The sequence below is a fragment of the Maylandia zebra genome, linkage group LG10 (assembly GCF_041146795.1).
Source record: "Maylandia zebra isolate NMK-2024a linkage group LG10, Mzebra_GT3a, whole genome shotgun sequence".
In the NCBI taxonomy this organism is placed as follows: Eukaryota; Metazoa; Chordata; class Actinopteri; order Cichliformes; family Cichlidae; genus Maylandia; species Maylandia zebra.
In genome coordinates, this window is record NC_135176.1 from 32,334,237 (window position 1) to 32,357,445 (window position 23,209).

Here is a 23,209-nt window from a genome sequence, read left to right on the forward strand (position 1 = left end):
TAATACAACATAATTGTCATGATTATTAAATGTATCTGTCTGTGCATATGCATATTTAGATTGTTAAAATACATTCACAAATGTATCATGATCTCACAAATATCTGTCCGATATTTGAAAGATCGAATTCAAATGTAATGCTATGGAAAAGTATATAACATGATCCCTATAAGCTTGTGTTTCATCACATAAGTATTATTATCATTGCTTGTTAGGTCGTTCGTGGCTCAAGAGTTGGCAGCTCGCCTTGTGATCAGAAGATTGCCGGTTCGCGCCCCGGCTCGGACGCTCTTCGTCGTTGTGTCCGTGGTCAGGACTCTTCACCTACCGCCTGCTAGTGATGGCCAAAGGGGCAGATGTGGCAGCCTCGCCTCTGTCAGTCTGTCCCAGGGCATGCAATCAATTACTGTTCAAACCAACGGTTAACTGTATATTTCTGTACATTTACGTATTATGATTCATATTTCCACATTCAGTGACCTTGTTTATAGGTAATTTCATTGTTTGATCGCGTAAAAATGTTCCTAATTTAATGTCTAAAAGCACTTGGAAAAGGCAGAATCCCATGTCAAATTAGCGCAACAAACTCTATTTTCATTACTGGAAATAACCGTATTTTTATGGGACAGTTATTTTCTGTTATTTCACGGTCGTATTTTGGCGCCCAGCTGCCGGAACATTACCGTTGTTTTACAATGATTTTTGTAACAGTGCAGCTCAGCAGATAAAACAATAGTCAGCTGATCTCCTTCCTCTAGCACAAAGTACTCTGCAGCAGCATGGAGTTTGACGTGATAAAACCTAAATTTAAAAAAATTCATTAATTTCAGTTTTTCTAAGAATCTTTGACTTTTTGTTCTTCTTAATAAGAATTGACTAATTTGTGGTTGTGAAAGAGAAAAATCCATCAGTCTGTCAGCGCTCCAGACGTGTGATGAAATAAAGTGAGAGTGCGCTGAGAGAGCTGACCGCCTCATTGGCTGTGCAGACAGAGCGGATCACTGTCCTACAGAGAGAGAATCAAGGTACAGTTTCATACATCAATGTGACTTCAGAAATATCCAGAAGGTCAGAAACAGGAATGACCAACATTCATGGTTATGTGTTTTCTTATGAAACAGAATATTTTTTTTATCACAGGAATAATTGGAGTGTTTAACTTTAACTGATCAAGCACACACATCCATACATATGCAATAATACTAAGTGCAATAATCCTTTCTGTCATCGTTGTATTTTTACTCAGTTGTATATAGTATTTGTATTTGTATTCTATTTTTATCTTATTGTATATTTATTTTATTTTATTCTACTGTATATAGTATTTTATTTTATTCTATTCTGTACAGCTGTGTACTGTATTTATTCTTATTGTATTCTAATTTTTGCCTCATAACTTTTGCACTGTCCACTTCCTGCTGTGACAAAACAAATTTCCCACGTGTGGGACTAATAAAGGTTATCTTATCTTATCTTATCTTATCTTTAATACATAAGTGTTAAATTTAGAACATTATAATATTTTTTAATGGAATCATGTGCATCTAACCTACATGTTCAAATCATAAGACCCACATCTTTAGGTCAAACCTTTGATTGTGTTAAGGCCAACGGTGACTAGTCCAAACATAGGGTTAATTCAGCTTGGCACTGCTAGAGCATGCACTGGGACGTTCATCTGTACCGCCCCACATTGTGTCCAGCCCTTTCATAGCCTATACAGTAAACAAACCTGGCCTGCGGTGGATGCACCTGGGATTCTGTTTTCTCAGCTGCCAGAAGGTGAGAAAACCCCTTTCTTAGCATAGACAGTCGCCTACTTCTAGCAAGCATACCTGACTGGTGCTCGTAAGTGTAAGATTAAAAGAAAAGAGCAAGGTGCAAGTAGAATTAACAACTGATTGGGGAATAGTATTGACAAACATATTACATCAATAATTGAGATAATATTGACATTTGTAGAATTGAGAAAAAAACTTATCAGGTAAACAACAAAGACCAACAAAGAACAAAGGATGGAAAGTCACCCAGCAGGAGGAGGGGTCACTGATCCGATATAAAGGAGGGTCAGATATACCCCATGCTGCTTTTTTACTGTCTGTCCTTTAGTGTGTCTTTGCTGTTTGTGCTTTAAGGCTCTACACCCCAGGGTTTGCTTCGCGTTGCTTGTTTACTTTTGCTATGTTGTCTCGCTATATTGTACTGATTAATGCTGTTTATATGACCCTGTTTAAGAAACTCTAAGAATTCTACTCTTTTCCAGAGGATCTTTTTGAGTGATTTGATTTTTAATTGGATCTGAAAAGCTGGACCCTCACTGTGTTGGTGTGATAAAGTTATCATGTTGGCTTCAAAATTTGCAATTTGACACTTTCTGGGTGAAGATTAAACAGTGTGATATAAATCTGCCCACAAGGTGGCATCATTTTGCCATTACTCAGTATGTTGAGTACTGATTCAGTACCGATTTGACGTGACTGAGTGATTTTTAAATGTTTTTCAGCTGCCAATATCCCCAATCAGAATGAACAAGTATGTGCATGTCCATCTTTTACCTACAGTCTATGGCACATGGCTAAGTGTTGTGTCATTCAGAGGGAAACAGTAAAGGCACAGACCAGAGGAGCCCGACATTTTATACACCCGGGGCTTAGCCCTAAAGGATAGTATGCATGTGGGATGGTTTGGGGGAGGGGGGGGGGGGGGGGGGTTAGAAATGACTGAAAGATTAATTGGCTCTGTTTTGAGTTTTGTTCAAAAAAGAATGACTTCATATAGGGAAAAATATATATCACATGTGCTGGACACCTTAAACTAGTTTTTCAATTAAGCAGCGAGGCAGAACAAAGTCGGGCTGTATCAAGACACGAGGACTAAACCCCGATTCAACCAGACCCAGAACTGATCCAGAATTAAAACAGGACTACAACAGCTCAAAATCAGGACTACTGAGGACTTAACCAAGACAGAACCAGAATCAGAACTAGATGATAGCAGCACTAAAAACCATCATAGACCTGCACTACACTTATTGTTTAATTCTACCAAAGTACAATATTTAGATTGAGAAAAGTTTATATAATTATTTAGCCTTGTTGTGCAAACAAGCTGCATAACTTAATAAATATAGAATTTGAAAAATAACAAACCTAAAAAGAAACACGAGGTACGAGATACATGAGGACCTGTGATACGGTGATACTTTTGGTAAACAACCATGTGACTAACATGTGTGTCTCACCTGCTCTTGTTCATCTCTGTTCCTCTCTCTCTCTCTGTCTCTCTTTATTCTGACATTTAACTCATTCAAAAGATATTTCAATATTTATTTATCCAAAACAAAACAAGTTTACTCTAAATTGATGTTGTACAGTAAAAAAATGTTCTTGTGTTTTCCATAAAGTGTAAATATCTGGTTTCAGCTGTGAATATACTGCTGTGTGTTGAAGTTCCTCTTGTTTTGCATAGAAATATACTGAACAACATACAAAGCATAATATATAAAATAACATCTACCTGAGTTTTTTCTTTGAAAGAAGCTCCTTATGTCCATTCTTGTATATCAGTGCATTACTGATTTGTTTAGCCGTGGAGGGAAACAACTGAAAATATGAAATAAACACACGTAAGCTGAGACTCTCTAAAGAAACAGCTTTGTTGTTCGGCTTTTCATTTCGCCGTTTGTTGATTCACTTGAAGAGCAAGTAACGTAACATGGGTCAAGTGATCAGTTTCATATCAATCTTTCGTGATGCACCGTCATATTTACATTATTTGTACTGTACGAATGATTTGCTTTGGTACCTGGTGGAACTTAAGCTCTCCTCTGTCTGCCTGGCTGTGCTTCTCCAACAGCGCACTCGCAGGCAGCAGCTGCCCCGCCCCCTCGCTCAGTCGCTTAGTGCCTGAGCTCGGATCATACCAATATCAGGGTATGACGCACAGTTGTAAATTCCCACAGTGTTCACTGTGTGCTTCGAATATTGTGTGTACTTTTTGTTTTATACAGTTGTCAGCCAGGCATCTAACTATGAAAAAATTACACTCCAAAAGACCCCGGGCTTCTGACAAAACAACCCGGGCTTAAGCCCAGGAAGTAAACCCATTTCACAGCCTCGCATTTCCAGCCTTCTCGGTCTTCAAAGGAGGCCGCGAAGGCCGGGTCCTCCGAAGGATGCAGCCGACGTTTTGGGACACAGTTTGTGTGTGTGTGTGTGTGTGTGTGTGTGTGTGTGTGTTCAACCGCCTTGAACTCCTCCAAGACAGATGGGAGTAAAGCTGAAGCTGCCCTGATCTGATCTAGATTCTCGCTGCTGTTAAGCTAGCAGGGATGCCAAGCCACTGCTTCAAATGTTTTTCACTCTCTTCTTCACTCCATCGAACACAGTCACTGGTATCTCGTAGGTCAGAGCCCGTTTTGATAAATACAGTACCTAAACTTGCAGATGTTGTTCCTGTTACCAAGGGTGTGATCATAGCACTCTCCCAGGCATTTAATGGCAACTCAATGACACAAGCACAGGAAATAAACTCACAAAAAGGACAATATATATGTTTTAAATGTTATCATTGTTGTTATTTAAATTTTATTTAAATAATAACATTTTATTTTATTTAAATTTTATTTAAATAATAACATTTAATGTTATTTAAAAGCAAGTCTTGGTCACTCTCTTCTTTTCTTCAGACCATGAAGCAAAGCTGAGAGAGCTGGAGAGCAAGATGACTGAGACTGAAAAGTTGAAGCAGCAGCTACAAGGTATTATTTAAAAAAGGTTTTGGCTCTCGTTCATAGATTTGTTAAAATTGATGTGCATTTTTACAGCATGGTTATCTGCAAAGCATGTGTAACACATCTGTACTTACACCAAAGCTTTAATGTTTGGAAGTCAGGACAGTGTACGTTGCGCAGTTCACTAAATATTTGTATTCTGGAATCCAGTCCAAAGTTCAGTGAGCAATTCCAGACCAGCATGCAAAATTTTTAACGCTCCCTACTTAGCCCCAACTGAAAAAAAGACAAACAAAGGACAACTCTCCAAACGATGAACAAGAGAAAAAGAAAGAAGGCTTCTCTCTCTTACTTTGGAAGGGTAAATTTCCTAGTTAAATTTACCCTTCATTTTAATTTTCATATTTATTTCCTATTCATATTTTTTTTTCTTTAGGTCACGAGCAGTTGTCTAAGCATTTCACTGCATATCTTACTGTGTATGTGACAAATAAAATTTGAATTTGATTTGATTTGATTTGACTGCTGCAGCACTCAATGCACATTACCAGTCAAATGTGACGTTAGTTGAATGTAATATTTAAGAAACTGGGTGGTGCAGAATCACATGTTTTTAACTGTTGGTTTGTGTTTGATTGTAAAACATCTTCCCTTGAAAAGTGGGTATTTCTGTTTTGAAGAGGCTCAAAAACAATAAGTTTAAAATAACTTTGGTCATTTGAGGGCGCCTTGAGGCGACTTTTGTTGTGATTTGGCGCTATATAAATAAAATTGAATTGAATTTCTTTTTCTCCCAGTCCGGCAGGTGGCGTTCTCTGCCTCTATAAAGAGTGGAGAATCTCAAACTATTGGACCCTTTGACTCACACACTATTCTGATCTACAACAATGTGTTCACAAACGTTGGAAATGCCTACAGCCCACACACCGGTAATAACACTGAAAGTCACTTTCCTGCTCCGTGCATGTTGTTCTGAGGTTACAGGTGTTCCAACATTTTCTGTCTAACCTGCCAAATCAAATGTCCCACAGGTATTTTTGCTGCACCAGTGAGAGGAGCCTACCACTTTGAGTTTCACGTAGCTGGACCTGGAGATGCGTCACATGGTTTATGTACTGTGTTAGTAAGGAATGGGATGCATGTAGTTACAGCATGGGATCAAAAAGAGTCTACTTTTGGAAGTTCTTCTAATGGCGTGACGTTGATTTTAGAGGCTGGAGATCAGGTCTTTATGCGTCTGTGGTCACAGTATAAAATATATGACGATCAGCATCACTACTCCACTTTCAGTGGTCATATGCTTTTTGCCATGTAAAAGGGAACTGGTTCCTCGTTTTTTGGTTTTAAATCACAGCTAAAGAGTTTTTAAATAAATTGAATTAAATAATGAATTAAACTTTAAATTCAATTTCATTTATATTGTAATAAATCCCAACAATAGTTGCCAGAAGGTGCTTGCAGCACAACTAAGGGAGGATTCAGGGTCACCTGGTCCAGCCCTAACTATATGCTTTAGCAAAAAGGAAAGTTTGAAGCCTAATCTTGAAAGTAGAGATAGTGTCTGTCTCCTGAATCCAAACTGGAAGCTGGTTCCACAGAAGAGGGGCCTGAAAACTGAAGGCTCTGCCTCCCATTCTGCTTTTAAATACTCTAGGAACAACAAGTAGGCCTGCAGAGCGAGAGCGAAGTGCTCTAACAGGGTGATATGGTACTACAAGGTCATTAAGATAAGATGGGGCCTGATTATTTAAGACCTTGTATGTGAGAAGCAGGACTTTAAATTTGATTCTGGATTTAAAGGAAGGATATTGTTTTTGTGAATTGGCAGCATATACATAAAACTGAAATTCATTAAAATATGCTCCAGTGTAGCCGATGTTGAGCTTGATGATATTTTATTGAATCAATATACTCAGTGATGCTAAGCCTTGAATTTATTAAAGCTGACACACTGGCGACCTTTCCAGGGTGACACCCCACCAACCCTGAACTGTGTAAGCAGAGGAGAATGGATGTATGGAATAATAGATGGCAATGGAGAGCAACAATTTAAATTTGAAATATTCCATATTCAGAATCTTGACTACAATGCACATGGTGACAAATGTGTTTATTTTCAATTATCTTCTCTTTTTAAAATTTAGTGTTTCTTCATTCTTTTTATCCTCTGATTAAAGAACTGCTGTGACATCTGTGTTTTCATTAATGTTTATTCTAACAAAACTAAAAACTAACAAATACAACAATTGTCTTCTTTGAGTCATGTCAGATGTGAGAAAAAAAAAGTGTAGTTAAAAAAAGAGATAACTAGACAACCATTGCATCGACATGTGTCTGAATTAGTCTGGAACATTTTTGATCTTTACAAAAACAAAAACAGCTGTCAGTGATCATGCTCCTGCGTCTGTAATTCTAATAAGTAAGAAGGTCATTGCGACAAGTAAAACCTGGAGATTTAATAGATCATTGCTCAAACATGAGGATGTCATGAAATATGATTAAAAAGAGTACGCTTTATATTTAGACTGCCTGCAACATCAGCATCTGTTCTCTGGGAAGCAGGAAAAGTTGTGATGAGAGGTAAAATCATTTCATTCACATCAGATGAAAAGAAGAAACCATCCAATCCTTAGAAGAAGCCTACGTGTCCTGCCAGGAACAGGAAATACTGAACAAAATACGTAAAACAAGACTAGAATTAAATGAAATTATTCAGAAAAACTCAATTCTTAGTACAAAGAATTTTTCTTGCAAAATTTTGAAATTATAACAAATCCGGTCAATTTCTTGCAAACCAGGTAAAAATTAGATTAAAAAAAATGACTATATGTGCTTTTAAAGGCTTATCTGGGAACACAGTATATGACAGGCATTTCTATAAAACTTTAAACTATATTCACCACAGATAAACCCGTCCGAAAATGAAACGGATCAGTTTCTTTACAACGTAACTCAACGTAGCACTGACACCAGGTGAACTCCAGGGAGCTCTGATAAGTATGCCCAATAATAAGGCTCCAGGTCCAGACGGCTTTCCAGCAGAATTTTGCAAAGACTATTCTGGCATCAGTATTCCACAGAGTGTTGCAGGAAATCAAGGAGAATGGCAGACTACCACCAAATGTGAATTCTGCCAATGTCAGACTCCAGCTACAACCAGGCAAAGACCCTGAATGTCCCACCAGCCATCGTCCAATATCCCTCATTAATGTTGACCTTAAAATAATGTGCAAAGCTCTCTCAAAAAGATTAGAGAAGATAACCACTCTCAACAGCATGTGTGAGGACACCTGACCAAACATGTTCCAGCTTCTGTCTCCAGTTATGATTTGAAGCTGTAGAAATAGAATAGAATTGAATTGAATGCGACTTTGCTGCTTTGACTTCTCGGGAAAAAAGTATTTTACTGCAAACTCAGCAAATGGCATTCAAGGATCGATGAGACCTTGTCTGATAAACTTTTGTGGAGCAGCAAAAGTACATCATCTCTCCACACTGAGTAAAGAAGTGGATGGAGAAAGGTTAGCATGATTTTGGCTGACCACAACCAAGACAGCTCATTGTCCTGTTTTTCAGTGGCTGCTGAAGTTTTTGTTGCTTCTCTTTGGCCACTACGTTCTTCACCGTTTGCTGTATTTCTTCCTCAGTGAAAGCAGGCTCCTGAGGCTTAACACTGGGTGGATTTACTGGAGCAAGTGCAAGGGTCACCACGGAAACATGCACAGTTTCACTGTCCTCTGTAAGGCGATGCCACAGTTGTTGAGTTACCTGGAGTTTGTTGGTGTTCAGGGATGAGTTGGTGTTTTTGGCCAGGTGCTTCAGATAGTGTGAGACGTGATGTTTGGTGGTGTGTAAGAAGCTATTGTGATCCCTGGAGGCACACTGTATACATGCAGCATACTCAGCATCCACCTGCATGAGGAGGTCTTTCTGCCCATGGTACTTTATCAGCAGGCTATCAATGGCATCTCTCATGGGCTGTGTCTACTGAGAAAGGTCCAGGACATGCAGCAGACCTCCTGCTTTGATGGAGCCTGTGTGTGCAGCTCATGGAGAGGCACTAATAGGCAGTGGAGGCTGTGCTGTCATTTGGACATCTAATGGAGAGGGTGTGAAAAAAAAGAAGTATTTAATTCCGATTTTCATAAATGTAGCAATATTATAAATGATAATTGTGGGAGGAAGAGGTGAGCAGAATCACCTTTTATTCTGACAGGATGGATCATTGCTTTTGATCCACAAGAATCTACGTCAAAGACTTCGCCTGCCACACAGAGGGTTACAGTTACTGACTACAAACTGTAGATAATTCAGATTTGCATCTACTCTCAGAAAAATTATGGTTCTTAAATGGTTCTTCAGATGTCTTCATGGTTCTTTAAAGAACCATCATACGTCATAGAACCTTTTTATTTTGTGGATGGTTCTTCAGCTATTACAAATGGTTCTTTAAAGAACAAAAGGTTCTTCATCCTTAGCTGTCTAAGTTTGATGGTGTAAATGGCATAAATATTTATTCACTATAATGAGGCTGTGAATTATACTGTGTATTTTGTTTGTGTGCATGTGTGCGAAGGGGGAGGGCGGGATACCTGGCAATTACCCTTTGAGAGCAGATGGTAGGAAACTGAATATTCAAAAAAAAGTTAGAAATACTTGCTTAAAAATATACTGGTGGCAGGGGTGGGGGCCAAAGCCTAAAGAACCATTTCTCAACAGCTCTGCTTCCTTTTCGACTGCCCGCGACATTTAAACAATGGATAATCCGTTTACAAACAAATTCACGCTTTTCTCCTCAACAGAGAGCATTCCCCGATTGAACAACAGTGCCGTAAAAGAAGAATGGCGCCTAATTACAGAGTTAATAATACAGACTTTGTAATATGTCACGTAAAGATTCATGAGCCAGATGAAGTGTTTACTGACAATTAAAAGTGATAGCAGACATCATCATCATTATTCCAATCAATCCTCTCCACACAGACAAGTATAAACACACTCGACTATCACTAAATCAAAGTTAACACACGTTTGAAATGATGCTAATTCAGTTTACAATAGGGTTCATTCGCTTGGTCAGCAGGTGGCAGTATCCTGCCATTAAACAAACAGAAGAAGAAGAAAACCCCTGCACTTGCGCGGTATTTTTCGTTTTTGTCTACATTATATTGAAATGTTTCATTATTGGAAACATTTTAAGAGATACTTATTATTCTTAACATCTTAACAGATACTCTGACCCGTAACTATCGTAAAATGCTTAGATCGGAAGTCGACCTTTCGCGCATGCGGGGTACCGATCGGGTTTCCGGTACGGATCGGGTAGTGACAAGGGGGTCAGTCGTTGGGATGCGCATGCGCAGACAGATTGTGCGAGTGGCGGGCCTTGACCTTTCGGGAAAAAAAACTCTTTCTCACAGCTGGTGACAGCGAAGCGCATAACAGTCTTCAGTAGGGATGGGTACCGGTATCAGGCACCGGTTCTGACATAAACGGTAGTAACCAGACAGAAAAGCAGCGCACATTTCGGTGCTTTATTTCGGTGCTTTTTTCCCCTGAAACGTCATACACTTTGAATTCTAGCCAATCATTTTACGTTTCCGAGGATAGTAGGCGGGCCCAGGTACGTACGTTCTTTTAGAGCAGAGCTACAGATTAAAAATGCCCAAGGCGAAGCGGTCAAAAGTCTGGCTGTACTTCACAGCAAAAGATGCAAACTCAGCAGCAACAAGTGCTTTAAGCTGATACTGTGATACTGTCAAAGGAGGTAACGCCTCAAATCCGATGAAACACCTGGCGACGCATAGCGTTTTTTTTAAAAGCCGAGAAATGCGGCGTATTTGATAGCTTGCTGCGAGACCTCACACTGTGCACTGGGTTGCCTGTTATCGGACCGGAGTTAGCAACATCCCCCAAAAACACGAAGAGGAGAGTCCTGGCCCCTAGCCCTGCCAGTGTAGCAGAAATGATGAGGATGATGATGCAGCAGCAGCCGTTCTTCTCTGCATGAGTAGCTTAATGTTGTTCATGTGTAATTTACGTTGAGTAGGCTAACCACGTTATTACATTAATGCATGTAAGGTGAACTAGCAAACATCATCATAGCTACATGCGGCTGTCTTCTTGTTTGATGGCAGATACTCCCTTCACCCTGGCCAAAAAGGCTAAAATGACCAAAGAAAAAGTGGAAAACAGCTAAACATGAGAGGTTTTTGGACAAAGTTTGTGTTTTTTCCATTGTTCAAGCACTGAACACTTATCCAACTACCAAAGAACTCAAAACTGTGATAAACATTACAAAGTGTTTTATAAAAGTAAAGCAAAGTTCTTTCTATTCTGTTGATTTAAATGTGCTGCCGTTGTGCCGGGGTTGTGGTAAAGCTGTCCATCCACGTAGAGCTGGTCCACAGCAATGACAGCGCGGGAGCCCTTCTGGATGAAGCCGCGTCGGATTGGGAAGAGGACCAAATTTGGACCACATTTTCAGATGTGGTTTTTCCAAATTTAGTCTTGACAGACATTTTTGCAGTTTTGTCTTTGTAGTCTGACCTGACTGACTCTTTTACAGTTATATAAAAGATTGCACTGTGGGCTGGAGTGGCTTAATTTCTTTTTTTTGAAACCACAATGGCACACTACCCAGACGATTCTGACTCAGACATGGAACTTACGTCATTACCAATGTGCAAGATAGTTGAAAATGTAACTCCTAGTCTTAGCCAACAAGTGGTGGAGTTAAGAACTGAGATGACTAGGTGTTGGGTCTAAATTCACTTTAACACTAGGCTCAGTGACTGTTTATGTGACTCACTGAACATACAGCAGAGCTTACTAAAGCAGTGACAACTCACAACGGGGAACTCTCCCCCTCCTGCAATCCCATAGTCTCCTGTTTTCCCAATGGCCACATCGACACCTCACGTTCCTACGAGGGACAAGACTGAACTCACCAACAATACCAACCCATTCCTGCCCAGCAACCTATTTCAACCTATAAATCCTTTCCTCCCATCTCACTCACTCGAGCTCAGCAGCACTTCCAGAGTGATTGCAGCAGCTTTACATCACGCCAAACTGGAGCCTCCTGTGTATGCTGGGGACGATAAAGTGCAACCCGAGGATTGGTTAGGTGCAGTTGGCGCGTACAAAGCCTCATTGAACCTAACCGATGGGCAGTTGCTAAATGAACTGCCACATTTTCTTGCAAAAGAGCCCAGGAAATGGTTCAAGGCATTGAGCTCCCACATCACATCATGGGCTCAATTCTGTCAGCTGTTTAAGACAGTTTTCCTGCCCTCTGACAACCAAGAATGCATCCTGAGAGGAGTTTTGGATCGTGTTCAGACTCAGGATGAACCACTCCCCACCTTCGTTGCCCACATGCTGAGTGAGTTTGAGAAATTGAAAAGCCCTCCACCTGAAAAAGATAGAATTGACTGTGGCGGAGGTGTGGTCCCGGGCGCGGCTGCAGGGGAGGAGTGGTGCAGTGAGCTCAACGGGGCGGTGCTGGAGACGCAGGTGAGAACAGCTGATGGCGTTTGGACTGATGATGGTTTCCTTCCCTTTTATAGTGAGATGGGAGAGGAGTGGAGGGGAGGCTGGAAATCAGCTGAGACTGGAGCTGTCAGACTGGTCGGTCATAACAAATGAAAACAATAAATAAACGTGGCATCTGGCGACAAACACTGTGCGTGTGTGTACGTGTGTGAAGTGCATTTCACATTGACCTAATTAGTAAACATGCTCTTGAAAAATACAGAGTTGCCCTGTATGGCGCTAATGGCACTTCTGTAATGGACCTGGTGCTGCGTGCTCATGAGCTTCACTCAGTGCTTGGACGACATAGACCACAGCCTCCTTCGTGTGGCAGAGAAAACTATAACCCTGAACCTTACTGCTTCAAATGCTCTCAGCAAGGGTTCACTACAGCCAAACTGTCTGAAGCAAGTCTCTCGGAGAACCACAAGGATGTTTTACTCAATCTGCTCAGCAAGTTTAGCTCCTTGTTTGATGGTCGTCTTGGCCGTACTACTCTCACTGAACTCGCCATAGAGACTGGCGATGCAACACCTGTCAATCTCCCACCCTATCGCACGTCACCCACTACGAAACGTGTGATTGAAGAACAAGTGCAACAAATGTTGAAGGACAACATCATTGAACCTTCCACAAGCCCTTGGGCAGCTCCTGTAGTCATTGTCAATAGAGCGGCCGCAGAACCAAGGTTTTGTGTGGACTTTCGAGGGCTCAACCAAGTTACCCGAAAAGACTCTTATCACCTGCCTCGTGTAGATGAGTCTTTAGACTTTCTGGCAAGGGGAAAGTTTGTCTCAACATTGGTCTTAGTGCGAGGCTATTGGCAGGTTGCTGTAGCAGAGGACTCCAAGCCTAAAACTGCCATAATCTCTCACTGCGGTCTCTTCCAGTTTTGGGTGCTGCCCTTTGGGCTCTGCAAAGCACCTGCAACTTTTCAGAGACTTATGAACTCTGTGCTTGCTGGCCTCAATTACAAAACATGCACAGTCTACCTGGATGACATTGTTATCGCCTCACCTACCTTTGAACAGCACTTAGTGGATCTTGAGGAGGTGCTGGGCCGACTCCAGGCTGCTGGCTTGTCATTGAAGCTCAAAAAGTGCCAATTCTGCCTCGATGAATTCACCTTCCTTGGGTACCGCATCACATCATCAGGTGTTAAACCCGATCCAGACAAAGTAAGGGTGGTTAAAGCGTTTGATACGCCAACCTCAGTGAAGCGAGCTTTTGCTAGTGGCTCCCTTCACAAAGCTGAACTCCCCTACTGCACTTCAGAGAAGGAGTGCCTTGCTGTGATATGGGCCCTGCAGGACTTTGATTTCACAAAAGTGCACAAAACAAAGTTCCTGGTGCACTGTCACGCAATCCTTTGCCTCTGACCAGTGACAGGCTGACAGATCTTTTACCAGATCATGCTGTCATGGGCAGCCTGGACATTCGTACTCTGCCCCCCGTCATTCTGGCTGACAATTGAGACAACTGCAGTTAGATGATCATGTCACAGGTCCACTCCTCAGAGACATTGAAGCAGACTCTCTGAACAGCTCAGACAGTGCCACCGTGTTGCAGTATGTTGTGTATGACTCTCTTTTGTGTTACAGAGACCCCAAGTCCACATGTGCTTTGCACCCTTTGAAAGAGCTGAAACTGTTTGCCCCTACTTCCATGAGAGGCACCTTACTTGGGTGTTTTTTTTTTGTTTTGTTTTTTGCCTGTCCCATTTGGTTCTTTAGCCATCAGAATTGTTGTCTGAAGACCAACAAGGAGACCCAATGGATTTACTTTACCAAATGGATCATCACGGCCTTGCCGTATCGGTCCATTTGATCGACCTTTGTTGTTATTATTTATTTTATTTTATTTTCAGTTGTTACGGATGGGACAGACATGACTGGGGGATAGGAAAGGGAGAAAGAAAGATGAAGGAAAAGAAAAACAGAAGGGAAGAAGGACAGTGAGAAAGGGCACAGAAAAGAAAATCTCCTGGATCACCTGTTGAGAGAAAAAGAAGAGGAAACAAGCAAAAAAACCCAAAGCAGCATATTAAACACAAAAACTTCGCATTAATCTAGCTAAGTGTAAACAGCAGTAAATACTAGATATTGAATGTTGTTGTGCAGCACGCAGGACCGACAGCGCACAATGTGCTTTGAAGTGGCAGCCAAGAAAGGTGTAGTTTATGTCCAGTGTTGGAACTAACGCGTTATTAAGTAACGCGTTACAGTAACTACGTTATTATTGTGGTAACGAGCACGGTAACTAGTTATTATGCCAAAACAGATTCAATAACATTAGCGAGTGGTGGAAGCCAGCAGGTGGACGAAGGAAAAGGGAGGCAAGAGGAGAGACCCGAAGCAGCCGCTGGTCTGAGTATCAGGTGAACTGAACTTCAGGTAAGAAGTTATGACCTGCAGTCTGTCTGGGTCAGATATGAACCAAGTTTAGGTGGAGTTTATTTTCGTTATGCTGAGTTTTTCGTACTGCGTGCTAGCTAGCATGACGGAGTTTCTATACAGCTGGGTGGTGCTATGTTACTGATGTTGAACTTTATTTTGTTCATAAGGTTAATTATTAGAGTTGCCAACCGTCCCGTAAAAAACGGAATCGTCTCGTATTCAGAGAAAATATCATGCGTTTCGTATTGAGGTGAAAAGGAACAGTTTGTCCCGAACTTCAGCTACAATGAAAAAGACACAATGCTGGAGTTATTCTGTGTTTACGCTGCACAGCTGCCTCTTCTCCTCTCATTCTCTCCCCTCCCTCTCCTGTTTCTACTTCAATCATGAAACTGATCAATGATCAGCTGATCGGCTTTTCTCTCTTGTTTATTTATCGCCCACTTTGCGCCAGAAAGAGGAAACCAGCGGATGTCGTGCTAAACAACAGCAGCACGTTTAAGCTTGATCAGCTGTTGTTAGAATTTATTTAATATTAATTTCTAGTATCAGCTGATGTTTGCTGGAGCCACAGCTGTAAACCTGCTGGTCATGATGTCGGTTTGGATATGTGGTGAGAGGGAAACATGAAGATGAAACCAGGAGATGTCCTTACTGAACCATCAGAGCTGAACAGGTGATGGAGAAACAGGTTTACCTTTTAGGTGACATGAATGAGTTGAAGGGAAGTTATGAACTGTTTCTGAGAGACAAATAACACCAGCATCCTTTTCTAAGCAGCTGACAGCTGGTAACTGTGCAGGGGCGGGTCTAGCAAAGTGTTGCCAGGGGTCCATGTAGGGCATTAACAGAGAGAGGGGGGCACAAAGAAATACTTTTCTTTCTTATTCTCATTTAAAATGTCTAGCTTTTAAAAAAATAATTATCTGAGTCTTACAAAAAAACAATTGATAGATTGGTGCATATATACCATCAGAACAGTGTACATCACTGTCACAACAGTGTTTATTTTCATTCAAAGGCTTTATGATTTTTCCTATAATGGTGGGCCAGTCTCTAGTCAAAATGTCCGGGCTGATTTTTTGTCCCAGTCCAGCCCTGTATGCAGCTCATCTGCAGTCTGGTGTTACCTACATCTTCCTATTCAGAAGGCAGAATTTCCGAGTTCTGAGTACAATCGAAAGCACCACGACTGCAGTTTTTGTGTTGGATGTAAAAAGCAGGCTAGGATAGAATCAGGCGTGGGATTTCTCTCGTGGAAATGCGCACATTATTTTTTCGTTTGGTAGGTGGCACAGTGCACTTGTGGCAAGTAAGCAAGCTAGAAGACAGGCAAAGTTATGGAAGCAACACATTAACAAGAGAATTCTGAGTAAAAGTTACTTTCCCTAGTAACTAGTTACTCTGAAAGTAACGAGTAACTTGAAGTAACTGAGTTACTTTTGATAGAAGTAACTAGTAATGTAACTAAGTTACTAATTTAAAGTAACTTACCCAACACTGTTTATGTCTATGAACAGTGAACACCTGTGTGGATCAGCGCGCTTGTATTCAGAAGGTTTCCACATGTAATGGTCTGCAAGAGGATGTAGAGAGCCATAGCCCCGTCCCCCAGGGCATGAAGCAGGCATGGAGGAGATCCAGGCCCCAGACATCCAGAGGCTCCCAGAGCAGGAGAGCCCAAGGAGGACCACCGGAGGGGCATCAGTGCCACCCTCCTGGGAAGGGCTGAGGATCCCCAGATGAGGCGTCACCCAGTAGCCACCAAGCAGAAGCCAGAGGGGGCTGCACTGGCGTGCCCGCCGGCTCTGCCGGCAGCCAGCTGTGCCAGAGTGAACTGAGCCGCAGGCCCAGAGGCCAGAGGCCCGAGGGTCCCCCGCACCCCAGAAGAGGCCTGACTGAGCAACAGGCACCAGGCCCCGCCAGGTAGCCACCGGGAGTGAGCTGGTACAAACCTAAGCGCCCAGCCCCGGACACCAAGAACCACCAATGCACCGACCCCTGAGGGCATCAGTCACCGGCAGGGAGTGTGGTGAGGGGAGATAGGCCTCCACACTTTGGAGGGCCTGGGAGTTCCCAGAGAGGTGGAGTCTAAGACCCGACCTGAAATATATAGACACAGACAAACAGGCACACACAGACACAAACATGCATTCCCACTCTCATGCTCACATATACAAACACTCAGCACTCACCCAACGTAAGGACTGACATAAATGGACATGTACACACAATCACACTCCCCAAACATACTCTATACCCCGGGTCCAGGTACCCTCGCCCCAGAGGGGGAAACGGCACCTAGGCCGAGGAGATGTTACCCTTCATCCCGGGGTGGAGGCAAGCAGACTGCCCCAGGCTCCGCAGCAGCAGGGAGGCCCCGCATCCCAGATCTCAATCGGACGGCCAACACCTCCTCCCAGCCCCCACGCCCGATGGTCAGCAGAGAACGGGGGTGTGTGAAGACCGCATACCTCCCTCCTCCCGCTCATGTGTAGTGTTGTGGAAAGTCAGAAGCTGTTGCTCATTCGCTCTCCACCTGCACACCTCTGCGGCTGGCTTCATCTCCACCGCACGTTACAGGTTGTCATTTTCAACAAGTACTTGAATGTTTAATTTGCTTAAAATTATTTTTTTCAGAAATGAGCACTAAATCAGATTTTAAAAAGAAATCTCAGAAATCATAAGTAATTCATTGCTTGCCTATTTTTGGTAGTCTGGGAGCAGTTACAGTGTCTGTGGGCATGCAGTTTTAGAAGGATGACAAGAGGAGAGAAACTGCAGAGAGTCACATAAGATTGCAACACTGCTTTCTGTTCTCAACTCTGGATAGTGATACTTTGCTAAGCTTGACAGTCAACGCTAAAAAACGAGAGAAAATTCTGTGAGTGAAACAAATGAGCTTTGAACCACTTCTTAGCACTTTTGCTGCACTCGCACTGACCCACATCTCCTCAACAGGGCCTCTAGGACTGAGGGGAACAGCACCAAGTTGCAGGAAGTGACATCCACAGAGCGCCAAAGACCACACAAATGTTATGTGTTATGACCTTTGTGAAAAAGTCCAGTGTAACAAACCCCGATGCTGCATTCAGGCCATACAGGCTTTGAGAAATCACCAACAGAAGGCATCAAGAAGAAGCTAAAAAGACTCATAGATAATCAAAGGGAAAAGAAAGACAACCATCCTACAGAGAATTCACATCATTCTCCAGAATCTAATACAGTTATTATTGATTATATTAAAAAATATTTTGGCCCAGAAGGAATCCCAGCTTTAAGATAAACTTGTAATGTTGGAAAAAAGGGGAATTTTCCAATGATATAACCAGATTTTACTGTCCACCTATCCCATATGGAAAGTTTAACCAGAATGTACTTGTTGAAGTTTTCCTGCTTGACTAATCAGAAAACCTATAAAATGTTAAGAGAAACAATGTTTATTTCTGTTTCTCTGTAAAAGAGACATTGAACTGAGAAAACTTTGTTGTTAAAACGATTAAACATACAATAATGTTATTGGTTCTTCTCCTTATTATTATTATTATTAAAGTCACGATTTGTCATAGTCCCCCAATCCTCTCTGTGCTGGCCTACCATTTTCTCTCCCTCCTCTTTATGTGTGTGTGTTAGTTTTTGTTCAGGGACAGGACTCATTCTGCGTTTCCACCTGTGATAGTAACTCCCAGCATGTGTAGATTTGATTGCTGCTCTATGTATAAAACACATGAAAAGAAACCAACAATGCTAGTTCAAAGATGCTTTTATTTTGAAAGTAAAGAATTTAAAGAAATGAACCCGAGTAAGTTTACAGTCAGTTATCTGTGTCTGCATTTGGATTCAGATGAAAAATAAGGAAACATTCCTCCACAGCACTGACACACATTTTATATCAAACTAAATCAGCTGTTTACAATTTTATCATGATAGTCAGATTAGGTTTAACATCTGTTAAGAGTTTAAGAAAAACACCTGCATGATTATCAAAGAAGAGAAAAAGAGGAACTGTTGGATTTTGCTCAACTTAACAGGAAAGACTCCAGTTAAAAGCAAACATGTGGGCCAGCAGTCACCAAAATAACAGACTGACCAACACAGGACAGTGGAGCCAATAAAAAACGATGCCGTTTACCAACTTATAGAAAATAGTCAGGACCTAATGGAGGAGCAGCACTTTGTGAAGAGCCGACTCGAAGAAAGGACAAAGAGAAGAGAATCACTGAGCATTTAACTGGATTTATTTGAATCAAAGATAACAAGAAGAAGTAAATTATCTGAGTCAGTAGAAACAAATAAACACAAAACTAGAACCCAACCAGAAAGAGAGAGAGAGCAAGAAACTGATTCCAGCAGGTGATTTACTTCCTGTTTTACTTCTAAAAATGGCTAAGCTCCGCCCACACAGGACAGGCCAAACAGGAAGTGTTGGAGCTGTCACACCTCTCACATGGTGAAGATCAGATGACCACTGAAGGTGGTGTGATGATTTTGATTGTCATATATCCTTCTACCATCGAGGAGACGCACAAACACCTGATCTCCAACCTCTAGAAGCAGTGAGGCTCCATTAGAGCCACTCAGTTCTCCAGCTGCTGTTTGGTGTTCATATGCAATAACAACGAGCCCTTGATTCTTGTACAAATAAGCACCTACAGCAACACCACCATGTCCAAACATGTGCAACTCAAAGTGGTAGACTCCTCTCACTGGTGCAGTGAAAATACCTGTGGGACATTTGTTTTTGTTAAAAGGAAAATCAGCTGTTAGAACATCTGGAACATCAGCCTGACATCAACATAGCTGAGAAGTGACATTCAGTGTTATTACCTGTGGATGGGTTGTAGGCATTTCCAATGTTCGTGATAACATGTTTGAAGACCAGAGTGGTCTCTGTGTTAAAGGGTCCGACATATGGTCCAGTGCCTGGAAGAAGCACAGCTGCTGAGAAAGCCACATGTGTGGCTGAGAGAGAGAGAGAAATGTCATTATTTAAACTTCCTGTTGTAGAGTTAGACTCTTCCCAAAAAAGTGACCATGACAAAAACTTTAATCTCCAATGAAAGAAATGTTTGACAGCTGGAAGCGTTTCACTGTCACAGAAGAAATCAAACTCTGTGACTTGAAAATGAAATTTGATCAAATCTAACTTTGAGGATCCCAAACTCGTCCTTTAGATCAGACAGGAAGTTATTTTGTAGCTTCTGCCAAGACAACAAACTGTGTTATTCAGTCTTTTAGTTGCATTTTGGTTTGTGCTTCAGAAAAACATAAGCTCAGTTTAATGTCATTCAGTTTTCAAAAAACAGGAAAAGGAAACTGTGCATGGCTTTAAACGCTTATCCAACAGGTGCTCATCAGCAGGGTGAACACGAGTTCAATACAAAACAGGAGTTCGTGGGGTCACCTGTTTCTGACAAGATCATATAAAAATAAAACATTAAAATAGACTAACGTGTATCAAGTCTGAGTCTTCATCAAGGTCTGACAAATATACAGTCAGTCAGGATTAAATCCCAGCCCTGAGTGGCTCTCACCCTACATCTGTGCCAATGTATTTTAAACCTTAGAGCAAACTCATTTTTCAGTGATGACAGATTTCTTTAGGAGAGAAAAAACATGATGTTTCTGCCATTTAATTCTTTGTCTAGTTCTTTTTGTCTTCAGCGTAGTATAAATGACCATGGAGAGGTTTTTATGAGTAGGAAAAGCCATAAACCTGATAATAACTAATACAGAACTCTCACTGAAACAGTGAAAAGTCCAAAAGTTTATGGCCTTGTTCATATTTTCCTAAGCTGACCAGGGGGTCAGATTGGAGTGTTCGGCAAGTCAATTCTGGCCCCTGGGCTTAAAGTTTAACACCCCAGCCGTAGCAGATGCTAAAAGTGAAAATTGCCAAAATACAGAGGTCCATACATATAAAAACTATATGAAGACTCAGAGGCAATATGTATTTCTTGGTAAATTTCTCCAGGAATTCAATTTCTTTTTTCATAATTTTATCCTAGAGTCCCTCAGAAATTCTTTTTTCATAATGTAATTCAGAAAAGTGGATCCAGTAATTGTACTTGATGTGTAAAAACACTGTGTGTACTAAAGTTATTTCTGTGAATGAAATAAAAATGTTCAAACACAGTGACACCACTTTATGAATAGATTGATAGCACTGACATATGTTGATCCACCAAAAGTAAAACATCTGCACAGCCAGTAAATGCACAGTCAGATAAGATTTCCACACAGTACCTTGTAGCTCCTGCTTCAGCGCGTCAATCTCAGTCTTCAGCTTTGCTGCACCATCTGAAAAAAGCAAAGAGATCAAACAATCTCACTGACAGCACACAGTGATTCACATGTTTTTATCTGTAAGTAAGAAAGTAACTGTGACTCTCATTCTGTTCATGCTACACCGAGCGGTGGTCTCCCCCACGTCCCCTCATCCTCCACCTCACACAGGACCACACCTCCTACAGGTGCTGGGTGGAGAATGGTTGAAGAAGCAGACTTGTTTGACTGCATCACTGATTCTCATTTGAAATCTGTGCAGTTTCACGCTGTCATGTTTATCCACAGTCTGTCAACTCTCCACTTCGTGTTTCCCTCTCTCTTTCACTGAGACATGAACCCTAGACTGTATGTAAACAATGGCGTTATCATGCCACTATAGCTCTGCTGGTTGAGCAGGTGACCAGTATTGATTATACTTACATAGCACCTTTCTACTCAGCTGACCACACAATGTGCTTGTATTCATACACATACTTTTGATCTTTGTCTAAGAGCTTTGCCTAACACACTCTGATAGAGGCATCTCGCCCAAAGAAGCTTCAGCATGTGGAGCCAGAGAGCGATCCACCAACCTTCCAGTTGGTAGATGAGCTGCTACCACCTGAGCCACAGCTGCCCCGTATGCTGAAAGACTGCAGTGCAGCTCATTTGCCCTCGCTCTCTCCCTGCTTTACCACAAATAAAGACAATGTTGGTGGTCAAGTTGCCTCTGTGATGAACTACAGATTTTCTAGCACAGTAGCGCCACCTGGTGGACAGATTTATAGGAGTAACATATGTTGATCCACCAAGTTTTAAGTCAAATATTTACACCCTTTATATTTTAGCATCAAAAACGTGTCAGCTGCAGATTTTTTTAACAGTTAGAAATGATCAGAGCCATGATGATTTCCACACAATACCTGTAGACTGCAGCTTCAGCTGGTCAATTTCACTCTTCAGCTTTGCGGTCTGTTCTGAAATAAGTGCAAAATAAAATGTATTTCCCTGGACCATCAATTTCTTTAAGGATTGGCCAAAATTTCTGTACTTACTTTTATATTTCATTTCTATACAAAATATTTATTTTCACAAGAAAACAAAACCATGAATGTTTGTCATTTCAGTCATTCTGAATATTTACGAGTGACATTGATATCTCTCTAACACAACACTGGATCATATGCCAATTTGTTTTTGCTGTTACTTCTCTCACTACCTGACATGATACTGTACCTTGAGTCTCTTTCTGTAGGACCGTGATCTGCTCTTTCTGCACAGCCACTGAGGCGGTCAGCTGTCTCAGCACAGCTTGGGTGTCCTGTGGACAGGGTTGTTGGTTTGAAGACTTATCTGCTTCAGCCAGATTTGCTGAAAGAGTGCAGACTGAAAGCAACAGCGAGAAAAACACAATGACCTCCATGGTGATATTGTGTCCTCTGCTACCCCGACTGAGCTTTTTATAGCATGTCAGACAAAGGTGTGTATATGGGGAGGTTACTTCCTCCAAACTTCCTCCCACAGACACAGCAAAATCTGAAACTTTCACTACAACACAAGTAAAGACTTTATCAATGAACCATGAATATCACATTTTCATCTTGTTACACTTTGTGAAGCTGGTCACCTTTTGTTTCTCTTTTCAGACTGTTGGAGATTGAGGAAATCTTGAGAGAATGAGGAAGAGGAATGCAAAAGAGATGAACGGATAAAACACCAGCTGAAAGGTGCTGTTTAATTACATTACTTGTGAGGTCAAACCCAGTCATATTTTGGTCTGTGGCCTTGTATTTTTGTAGCTTTGAAACTATGGTCTGGAGGTGTTTACGCCTGGGGCGGTTGATGAGGAAGTCCAACTGTACTTGAATGGCTTATCCTCTGCATTAAGGCTGGTGTATCTTTGCAATAACTGTCATGGTTGTGTTGTATGGCAAGCAGGATGAGGACCCGTATGTAGGCCTGAAGAATAAACTCAAAACGGCAGCTTTATTGCTGGAAAAACTCACGACAAATACAAACCTAAAGGAGAAACTGGAAACAAGAAACTCAAACTAGAAAACAAACCATGAACTGAGAACTAGGAAGTGAGCAGAAACACAGAGGAGAAAAACACAGCATTGTGACGGTATGATGGGGAACAGGTGGAAACACAGCTGGGACTAATCTGACATAATGAGACAGGGGAAAGCAAAGCTCAAAACACTGGACACAGGACACGAGACTCTCAAAGTAAAACAGAAAACACAAGCGACACTCACAAGGGTCGGCTGTCGCAGGG

At 41.6% G+C, this 23,209-nt stretch overlaps 2 protein-coding genes across 2 annotated transcripts; one reads left to right on the forward strand and one right to left on the reverse strand.

The window, feature by feature from the left end:
- The first annotated feature begins 1,722 nt into the window (after window positions 1-1,722).
- LOC143420696 (complement C1q-like protein 2) lies at window positions 1,723-6,873 on the forward strand. The gene is made up of 4 exons (XM_076888807.1): window positions 1,723-1,782; window positions 4,688-4,759; window positions 5,530-5,661; window positions 5,764-6,873. Exons 2-4 carry the CDS (start codon window positions 4,723-4,725, stop codon window positions 6,045-6,047), a joined length of 453 nt encoding a protein of 150 aa, XP_076744922.1. The 5' UTR covers window positions 1,723-1,782; window positions 4,688-4,722; the 3' UTR covers window positions 6,048-6,873.
- An 11,540-nt stretch (window positions 6,874-18,413) lies between these two features.
- On the reverse strand, window positions 18,414-22,366 carry LOC143420885 (complement C1q-like protein 2). Its single transcript, XM_076889451.1, has 5 exons — window positions 22,168-22,366; window positions 21,855-21,908; window positions 20,911-20,964; window positions 19,492-19,626; window positions 18,414-19,388 (listed from the first exon to the last, which is right to left on the reverse strand). Exons 1-5 carry the CDS (start codon window positions 22,352-22,354, stop codon window positions 19,108-19,110), a joined length of 711 nt encoding a protein of 236 aa, XP_076745566.1. The 5' UTR covers window positions 22,355-22,366; the 3' UTR covers window positions 18,414-19,107.
- Window positions 22,367-23,209: the final 843 nt, after the last annotated feature.

Bases quoted from the DNA above. Each gene is read 5' to 3' on its own strand.
- LOC143420696 (XM_076888807.1), top strand. From the start codon at position 4,723: ATGACTGAGACTGAAAAGTTGAAGCAGCAGCTACAAG. The intron at 4,760-5,529 runs GTATTATTTAAA...TTTTTCTCCCAG, and splicing joins GTTGAAGCAGCAGCTACAAG to TCCGGCAGGTGGCGTTCTCT. The intron at 5,662-5,763 runs GTAATAACACTG...AATGTCCCACAG, and splicing joins TGCCTACAGCCCACACACCG to GTATTTTTGCTGCACCAGTG.
- LOC143420885 (XM_076889451.1), bottom strand. From the start codon at position 22,354: ATGGAGGTCATTGTGTTTTTCTCGCTGTTGCTTTCAGTCTGCACTCTT. The intron at 20,965-21,854 runs GTATTGTGTGGA...TGCTTTTTTCAG, and splicing joins GCTGAAGCTGCAGTCTACAG to ATGGTGCAGCAAAGCTGAAG. The intron at 19,389-19,491 runs GTAATAACACTG...AATGTCCCACAG, and splicing joins TGCCTACAACCCATCCACAG to GTATTTTCACTGCACCAGTG.